General features: G+C 40.6%; 1 protein-coding gene across 1 annotated transcript in view; it reads right to left on the reverse strand.

Moving 5' to 3' along the window:
• Window positions 1-3,072, reverse strand: part of LOC145412493 (RNA demethylase ALKBH7, mitochondrial) — an 84,787-nt gene extending 81,715 nt beyond the window's left edge. The window contains exon 1 of the mRNA XM_080282381.1: window positions 2,407-3,072. Within this exon, the coding sequence (XP_080138507.1) occupies window positions 2,407-2,874 (468 nt within the window). The 5' untranslated portion in view covers window positions 2,875-3,072. The remainder of the gene's footprint in view (window positions 1-2,406) is intronic.
• Window positions 3,073-9,379: the final 6,307 nt, after the last annotated feature.

The following is a 9,379-nucleotide window of genomic DNA, read 5'->3' on the forward strand; positions in this document are numbered from 1 at the left end:
CACTGCACCAACACTTCCCTCCACAGACTCCTCTTGAGCACCTTCCCCAGGAGCATCAAAGTCACTCACTTCGGCTATAACGCCTTCAAAGTCCAATGCTGACACTGCTGACATTGCATCCTCTTCATCCTCAACAGGAACAGGAGCAGACGACACGTGACGCGCTGTGTGAGGGGTGGTCACACACTAATAGAAAATGGCATTTTTGAGCCACTCCTTACCTCTGCCTCGTGTTCTGTGCGGTTAACTCGCGCATTCAAGGGTTTTTGGTTATGATTTTTGGTCACTCGCACACAATGCGAATCGCGCACTGTGCGAACCTACTGTATATATATATATATATATATATATATATATATATATATATATATATATTTATAGATAGAGAGAGAGATAGATAGACAGATACATGTGTGTGTAAACCATAAATACTATTCAAGTAATTTTGATTTTGTTTTTTACCTCAACCTCTGCTTACACTTTTCTTATATGACAAACATTACTACAAATGAGTCCCTGAGGGGAGTAAAGATCCTTCAGGGGGAATTAGTGACCCCAAGTGGAATTTGTGATCCAAGTGTCATAGATGTTATCGTATAATATAAATAGAATACTGTACAATGTAGCCTACATGAAAATAGTTGACCGGTAATTGTAGTTTCTCCCAAATATTTTTTTCTTGTGCTTTTTGCTTTAATTTTGAGTTGAAATCTATCTATCTATCTATCTCTATCTATCAATATATATATATATATATATATAGATAGATAGATTGATAGATAGATAAAATCGTGTACATCACCTTCACAAAACAAAACCATAAGGAACAAATCTGTAGCTGGTACATTTGCCAGCATTTTCTCAAAATTTGCTATACATCAATGCACAAGTTATTTTACATGTGTATTATATATGTAGCCTATATTTACGCTAGTGGTAGGTGGTGGCAACCATCATTTATATAAATAAATATATATATATATATATATATATATATATATATATATATATATATAAAGAAACTGATAGATTTGCCAGCCATTAACCCATTGGATCCCAGAGTTGCTGGGCGATACACTGTTCCAGGAGGGTCCTAGGCGTACCGCCCTCCGCCTATCAGCTCATAGTTGCGAAGCTCATAGGTCCCTACTCGGGGGTTCCCTACTTTATTAAGGTTCGAAAATTCCCAGTTCTGTCCAATACTGGGGACACTGGGCTCCAATGGGATATATATATATATATATATATATATGCCATATATATGCCATATATATATATATACCTGTATATATATGCCACCCCTTATGGGATTATGGCACTTGGCTACAGATACAGAACATACATTAGGGTATATACAATACTATATATACCCCAGGCTCCTTCGCTCATGGGGCAACACAGGATTAGATGATGATGACGACGAAGGTAGGGTAGTGGATGTTGGAGTGGCCCTGGTGAGAGAGGATAGTGTTTGGAAACTCCCTGTACTGTTGTTTGCAGATGATACTGTGTTGTTGAGTGAAGACGAAGGGGAGCTGCAAGGCTTGGTGGATGAGTTTGAGAGAGTGTGTAAGAAACGAAACCTAAAGGTGAATGTAGGGAAGAGTAAAGTGATGGTCTTTGAGAGAGGTGAAGTTAGTGAATGTACAGCGAGGTTGGATGGTGAGGTATTGGAAAATGTGAGTACGTTTAAGTATTTGGGTAGTGTGATGAGTAAGGATGGAGGTTTGGAGGGTGAAGTGCTTGAAAGGGTACAGCAGGGAAGAAAGGTTGCTGGTTCTTTGAAAGCAGTGATAAGAAACAGGGAAGTGAGCATGGAAGTGAAAAAGTTACTACATGACAGTATTGTGATACCAACTCTAACGTACGGAAGTGAAGCTTGGACATTGTTGGAGGGACACATGTCAAGAGTGAGAGCAGTGGAAATGAGTTATTTAAGAGGAGCCTGTGGAGTCACGTGGAGAGACAGGCTGACGAATGAGGATATAAAGGAGCGTTGTGGTGTGGATGTGGATGTGATAGGAAGCGTTATGAGGAACACACTGAGGTGGTTTGGCCATGTGGAGTGGATGGAGGGTGAAAGACTGACGAAGAGAGTGTATGTGAGTGAGGTGGAGGGGGGAAGAGGGAGGGGGAGGCCGAGGATGAGATGGAGGGATGGGGTGGAGAGGTATATGAGAGAGAGGGGTGTGAGTTGGGAGCAGGGCAGTGAAATGGCGGGGGACAGGGCGACTTGGAGGCGATTTGTTTGTGGCCACCCCAAACGGGATTGAGGCGTCTGGCAATAGATAGATAGATATATATATATATATATATATATATATATATATATATATATATATATAAATTGGTTAAATCAGTAGTTATTCATGATAAGTAAGAAGTATGGTAAGATGCCAAACTTACATCATCCCAGTGATCAAATTCATATTTCAGTCTTTTAAGATGAGGCTCCACCTCTTTCATTAATATCTCTTCTTCATCTTCATTTACAAAGTCTCTAACAACTGAGAAACTGGAAGATACCGAATCCTTTGTTTCATTGCGACATGTTGGATGAAAGTAAAAGCAGCTCTGTTCATTTGGTAGTTTTTGAGGCTGATCGGAGGCGTCTCTATATAATATACCGTGCCCTACGTCTGAATACCAACAACATTTTGCCATTAATCCAATTTCTCTTCCACTCCAACAGAACTTCCTTTGGGTATACAGCTGCTTGCTGGCCAAGTACGTGGCAAATGGTGCAGTTGCTCTCACATTCAGGTAATTCCAGCACGAATACAGTTTATGGGGTAAAACACTGTCAGGGTGTATCCCGCTGGATAGCTTTGCTGCGGCATTAAAACTTGGCATAAAGCATTTGTTGATAATCATCTTGCTCTGAGAAGTTTTCAGCCTGATAATCTTCGTGGTTAGTAAAGCCTTGTTCTGAAAAGTTTTCAGCCTGAAATCTAGGTAAAGTCAAAGTTCATGGTCTTTTTCCAGATATGTATTTACGTTTGATTTTCATTATGGTGTTACTGAACAAGGCAAGGACTATGTTAATTAATAATAACCGCGTTTTCAAAGATCATTTTATATACAGTAGTAGACGACACAACACGACGAATCTTCTCCTTCTTGTGGAAGTTGTGGCCCTGAACTTTGAAGGTACACTGTTATAATGCGATGAAAACGCTCAAAGCCACTCAGTTCTTCCCTAATCTAGACCTACCCTAGCTTAAACATCGACCTAATTTTATCTAAACTTATTACCTAAAATAATTTGCACTTTTTATGTACAAAATATTGGATCAAGGCAATCTACAGAAAAAACGGCAAACGTGATTTCGCATTAGCACCCTACAGTAGCACCAAACTACAGCAAATAATAATAATAATAATAATAATAATAATAATTTGCTAAATGTGTGTGGCAAGACCACACCTTCGTTTGTTGTATAAGTACTCTGTATACCTTTTCAACAATAAATATTTCAGCAAATAATCATTATCATACAACCCTCCTTTCCCACCCCAGGGTGGGGTGAGGTGGAGACTGCCCTCCTCCCAGGAGAAAGAAGCAAGAGGTGGATGTTTGATTAGAACCAGTACGACTGTTGTCATGATTACATGACGTCTCACCAGCTGTATTACACGATACAGACATAATAATGATAATAATAATAATAATAATGTAGTTTACGCTGATACAAAGAACCGTAGTTTATTCGATAGAGAAGAAAATTGTTTCCAACTGGGACAAGATAAACTGCGCTGCTTGACGTAGTTAAGGATTCTACCTATTTTCAGGTAAACGAAACTAAGGTAATGGTTATAGTACGCCTATTGATACCTTATAAATATGGACTTAGTCACCAGTTAGTAATAAAAGCTTGACATGATAGTATTTGTTGGATGTTATCAAAGAAATAAGGTGAGTGAGTTTTGATTGAATGTTAATTGTTGTAAAGGTACTCGGTGTCGTATGCACGGAGTGACTTATGCTGAAAGTTACCGTTCCGCTCAGTGCGCATGCGCCGAGTGGCCTTTTAGCTTCTATTTTGAAAGTACATGTTATCTCAAATTTTGTGCCATTTATCAACAACATTGTATGAAATACATGAGCCAGGAAGATAGTTGTATGTCTTGTCGACCTGTAGGTAACTATAGGTCGATATATGGATATATATATAAATAAATATATGTATGTTACAGGGAGTTTGTGAATTTAGTCATTTTGGTGAATTAAAATTAGTTTAATTTAGGTTTATTTAGGTTAGGTAGGTTAAGGTTTGGTTAGGTTAGGTTAATTTAGGCTTAATAGAGAAGGGAACGGTAACTTCCAGCATAAAGTCACTCCGTGCATATGACACCGGACCACTTTTACAACAAAAGAAGGTGAATGTGGTAAATATTTTATTGCCGTTTCCTATTTTTTCCATTTAATTTTTTTTTTCTTTTCATTGGAGTGTTTGGAGGCCTCATTTGTTGTGCAGATGAATAATAGCTAATATGACTCCTGACCCTGCGGGAGCTCTTGATTGCCACCTAAGTTAATCTAACCAAACCTAACCTAACCTAAAAAAAAAAGTAATCAAACCCAACCTAACCTAACCAACCCAAACTTAATCTAACCAAACCTAACTAAACCTAACCTAACTAAACTAACCTAACCTAACCAAACCTAACCTAACCATACCAAACCAAACCTAACCTAACCTAATCTAATGAAAGTAACCTAACCTAACCTAACTAAAGTAACCTAACTTATGCTGATGGTCCTTTTTGGCTCATCTGACAGGCCAAGATAAGCTATCTCAACCTAAGATATCTCAGCTTTGCTAGGCAGAATGCTGTGGTCTGCAGAAAATTTAATGCTTGCCTCCATTTTTAAAGATATTTTTCTCAATTTCCTAGTAACTAAACAAGCAGCCTGCACATGGCATCTCGGTGGTGGCCTTGGAGTCGAAGCACAATTTCAAAATTAAATATCGCCCTGTGATTGGCCGGCTGAGTGACGTTGGTCTGGTGAGAATTGAAATTAAAAGTATTCATAAAAAATAGAAATATTCATTTGCACACAAAAACACATGCAGGTAATACTGGTAATGTTTTTTTTTTTTTATGTGTCTGACTCTGGGCATAGGCTTCACAGCCTGCTCACAAGGCCCGGTAGTCCTACCTACCATGCACCACTACATGTCACCACTTCAGTGCTAACACCCACCGTCCATATTGAACACATGCTAGGGCTGTCTTATATAGGACTGGTGTATTGGTATTAGTGGGGGTATTTTTACGACATGTCGGCGGGTCTTCTGGTAGATCGGTAAAGTCTGCTTTTATGAAATTCAAATCCTTGAACTGTTCCCTGCCCCAGTGGGGATTTGAACCTGGGTCCGGTAGGACTGCTGGCCACCTCTCTACTGATTGAGCCACCATCTCCCCCAATGTTTATCCATCCATCCATCCATCCATTGCCAACGTTGGGTCTGGTTAGTACTTGGATGGGTGACCGCCTGGGAACACCAAATGCTGTTGGCATCCCTACATGTCAAGTGGGGTTGGTGGAGGATTAGTGCCCCTCCCTGTAAAACAATTAACTCTAAGCCCTTGGCCACCCCTATGTTTATCTATCTATCTATCTATAGCCCGACGCCCTAATCCCGCAAAGGGTGGCCGCAGACAAAACGCCTCCAAGTCACTCTGTCACCCACCATTTGACTCCCCTCCCCCCAACTCACCCCCCCCTCCCTCATATACCTCTCAACTCCATCCCTCCACCTCATCCTCGGTCTACCCCTCCCTCTCCCTCCCTCCACCTCACCTACATACACCCGCTTAGTCAGTCTTTCATTCTCCATTCTCTCCACATGTCCAAACCACCTCAGTGTATTTCTCCTAATCTTTTCAACCACATCCACATCTACCCCACAACGTTCCTTCACTTCTTCATTCGTCAACCTGTCCCTCCACGTCACTCCACATGCTCCTCTCAAGTAACTCATTTCCACTGCTCTCACTCTTGACTTGTTCCCCTCTTGCAAGGTCCACGCCTCGCTTCCATACGTCAGGGTAGGGATCACAGTACCATCATGCAGTGACTTCTTAACTTCCATACTCACCTCCCTATTTCTCATCACTGCTTTCAGTGTACCAACAACCTTTCTTCCCTGCTGTACCCTTTCACGTACTTCATCCCCCAAAGTTCCATCCTTACTCATCACACTACCCAAGTACTTGAATGCACTCACATTCTCCATATCCTCACCATCCAACCTCACTGCACACTCTGTGACTTCATTCCTCTCAAACACCATAACTTTACTTTTGTTTACATTAACTTTCAGCTTCCTCCTCCTACACACTGTCCCAAATTCATTCACCAAACCTTGCAACTCCCATTCATCTTCACTCAACAATACTGTATCATCAGCAAACAGCAACACCGGAAGCTTCCAGATCTCACCCTCATTCATTAGGGCCACCCCCACATCCACTGCCCTACCTTGCACCTCCTTTACAACCCCATCCATATATATATTAAACAGCCATGGAGACATCACACACCCCTGTTTCAGTCCCACATTGAGATCAAAGAACTCACTCAGCTCACCATCCACTCGCACCGTAGCCCTAGCTCCCGCGTACATACTCTTCACAGCACTCAACAATTTCCCCTCCACTCCATATATTCTTAATACCTTCCACATACCTTGCCTATCTATTCTGTCATAAGCTTTCTCCAAGTCCATGAAGGCAGCATACACTTTCCTTCCCTTCTCTAGATACTTCTCCACTAAACATCTTAGAACAAATATCTGATCTACACACCCTTTTCCCTTCCTAAATCCCCCTTGTTCTTCTCCAACTAGCTCCTCTGTCATATGCCTAACCCTATCAATGAGTATTCTACCATATATTTTACCAGTCACACTAAGAAGGCAAATACCCCTATGGTTACCACATACTTCTCTCTCCCCTTTTCCTTTGTACAGAGGAACAATTATACCTGATTTCCAGTCCTCTGGAACCCTTCCCTCTTCCCAAGCCAATCTACACAACTTCCATATCCACTCCACAACAATCTCACCCCCATACCTAAGCATTTCACCACACACTCCATCAATTCCTGGGGCCTTTCCCAGCTTAATCTTCTTCATCGCTTCCACTACTTTCGACCTACTGATCTCTTCCTCCCTCCTCTCATCTCTTCTTCTCCCAGCCATTCCCCAACCACTTATACTCACACTGCTCTCACTCTCTACATTCAACAAATCCTCAAAGTGCTCCTTCCATCTCCTCAATTTCTCTCTCTTCTCCACCAACAATCTATTATTCCTATCTTTCACTCCCCTACTATTTCCCCTTTCACACTGCCTTACTTTCTTTACCTCCTTCCAAAACAATTTCTTACTCTCCCTCCATTTCACACTCAGATTCCTCCCAAAGTCTTCATCTACTTTCTTCTTACTCTCGTTCACCAGTCTCTTAACCTCCCTTCTCCTGCTCACATATACCTCTCTCTTCTCTCTCTCAACTTCTCCCCTTCCTCTACTCGCCAATGTTTATATTACTTTTTATTTACCCTATCATTTATTTTTACAGCAACTATCAAATCAATTCAAGAATAATGTAAGAATTCTAAGAGAGAAAATTATCTTGATTACCATGGTCACTTCAAATTTTACGAAAAATACGGCAGTGCTGAGGTAGAAAATTTTTTATGCAAAGATTTGTAAGCACATTGACCTTTATGTTTGGGTGGTGTGCCCTACCACATTCCTCCTTTGTCTTTTTATACTGCAGGTCTCCCCTCCAGTCATATAAACATTTTTCAACCATTCTTCTACATATTCTCACTCCAGTTTTATTACCGGTACTGTAGCCTCTCTTTACCTTTTGGAAATTAATTTCCATAGACAAGACATTCATGACTGTAGTGTAATTGAAACTTATGTAGCACAAATAACTGCATATGTACAGGTATTAAAACATTCTTATATAGCCCAAATTCATGAGTGTAGTGTAATTGAAAATTATGTAGCACAAAATTACTGCAGATATACAGGTATTAAAACATTCTTATATAGCCTAATGAATGTTGTTATGAGATGTTAGCAGCTCTGTGGTCAGACGCTGTGTGACAACCTACAGCCCTGCCAGCTGCATGATAACTGTTAGGTGCTGGGGGAAGGGAGCATGGCTTACTGAGATATCCAGAATGGATGGCCTCTAGTTAAGAGCAATCAATATTCCTTCTGAGGTATTTTGATCGATATTGACTTTCCATTTTGTAAACAAACCCAGTGCTACCGAAGTCGAGCCAAACTCAATAGACAAGAAAGAGCTTATGGCCTATTGAGACATAATTGTGGTCCCATATAAGTTTCTTTGACATACATTATGATAGTCTCCATTTTCTCCTTTCACACTTTCCTGTAAAATGTCCATGCCAGTTTTTCTATACTGCATGGTGTTGTTTCTGATTTTTTCCTGCTGGCTTCGGCTGGAGAGTGTTGGGGTGAGGACCAGGAGGGAGATAGAAACAGCAAGGCCAGCTTGAGATGTATTCTGAGAGGTCCAGGCATGGGTGCATCCTATCACTAGTGCGGCCTTATACCCACCAAGCCTCAGGCATGGGCCGGTGGCGCACCTGTGAGCTCTGCTTGGCGGGAAAAGTTCCTGAACAAACACAAACATGTTTGTATAACATTAATGCGGTATATATACTGAGAAATGGGGTGAATTTGATATCGTGAGGTGACTGAGGTCCACTTGATCCCTGATCGATTTTTACCAAAAAATAAGAAATAGGTGAAGGTAATATTGCAAATTTGAAAAAGTATGTTATTACATGAAATCCTTACTGTTTTTAGGATATAATGCTTACAAAAATGCTGGTCAATATTGTGTAGAAATATGCTAAAAAAATTATTACAGAGGCCACGCTAAAAATGCAGAATATTTTCCACTGGGAAACTTTTGTGACAACAAGTACTGTAGACAAGCCACGAAAATCTGTTATATGTAGTTTGACAGAGAATTTATCCAGGATTATTTCAGCAAAATTTGACATGTACACAGTGTTTTAGGTTGGAGGTAATGATCAACAACTAGAATGGGGTGACTATGATCAGTGTTTGGGTGTGACTTTGATCCAATAAAAATACTGGTACCGGTATAAGTAGTGCTGGTAAAATATTGGTAAAATAAGCCACAGAAAATTGTTTGAAGCATGCTTATTTTAATAGGCCTTGTATCTGTGTCATATTGTTGTGCATGGTCTGTAGCCCTAGGTTTTGAGCAGTAAGATGCCAAGAACCTACAAATGTTCCCCGCGCTCAAGGCCCTATAAAAACTACAGTATGCAGACTCTAGAAAGTGCTGTAGAAAA

The sequence above is a fragment of the Coenobita brevimanus genome, chromosome 93 (genome assembly GCF_032717465.1).
Source record: "Coenobita brevimanus isolate Jiangsu-jjx chromosome 93, ASM3271746v2, whole genome shotgun sequence".
NCBI classification, from domain to species: domain Eukaryota; kingdom Metazoa; phylum Arthropoda; class Malacostraca; order Decapoda; family Coenobitidae; genus Coenobita; species Coenobita brevimanus.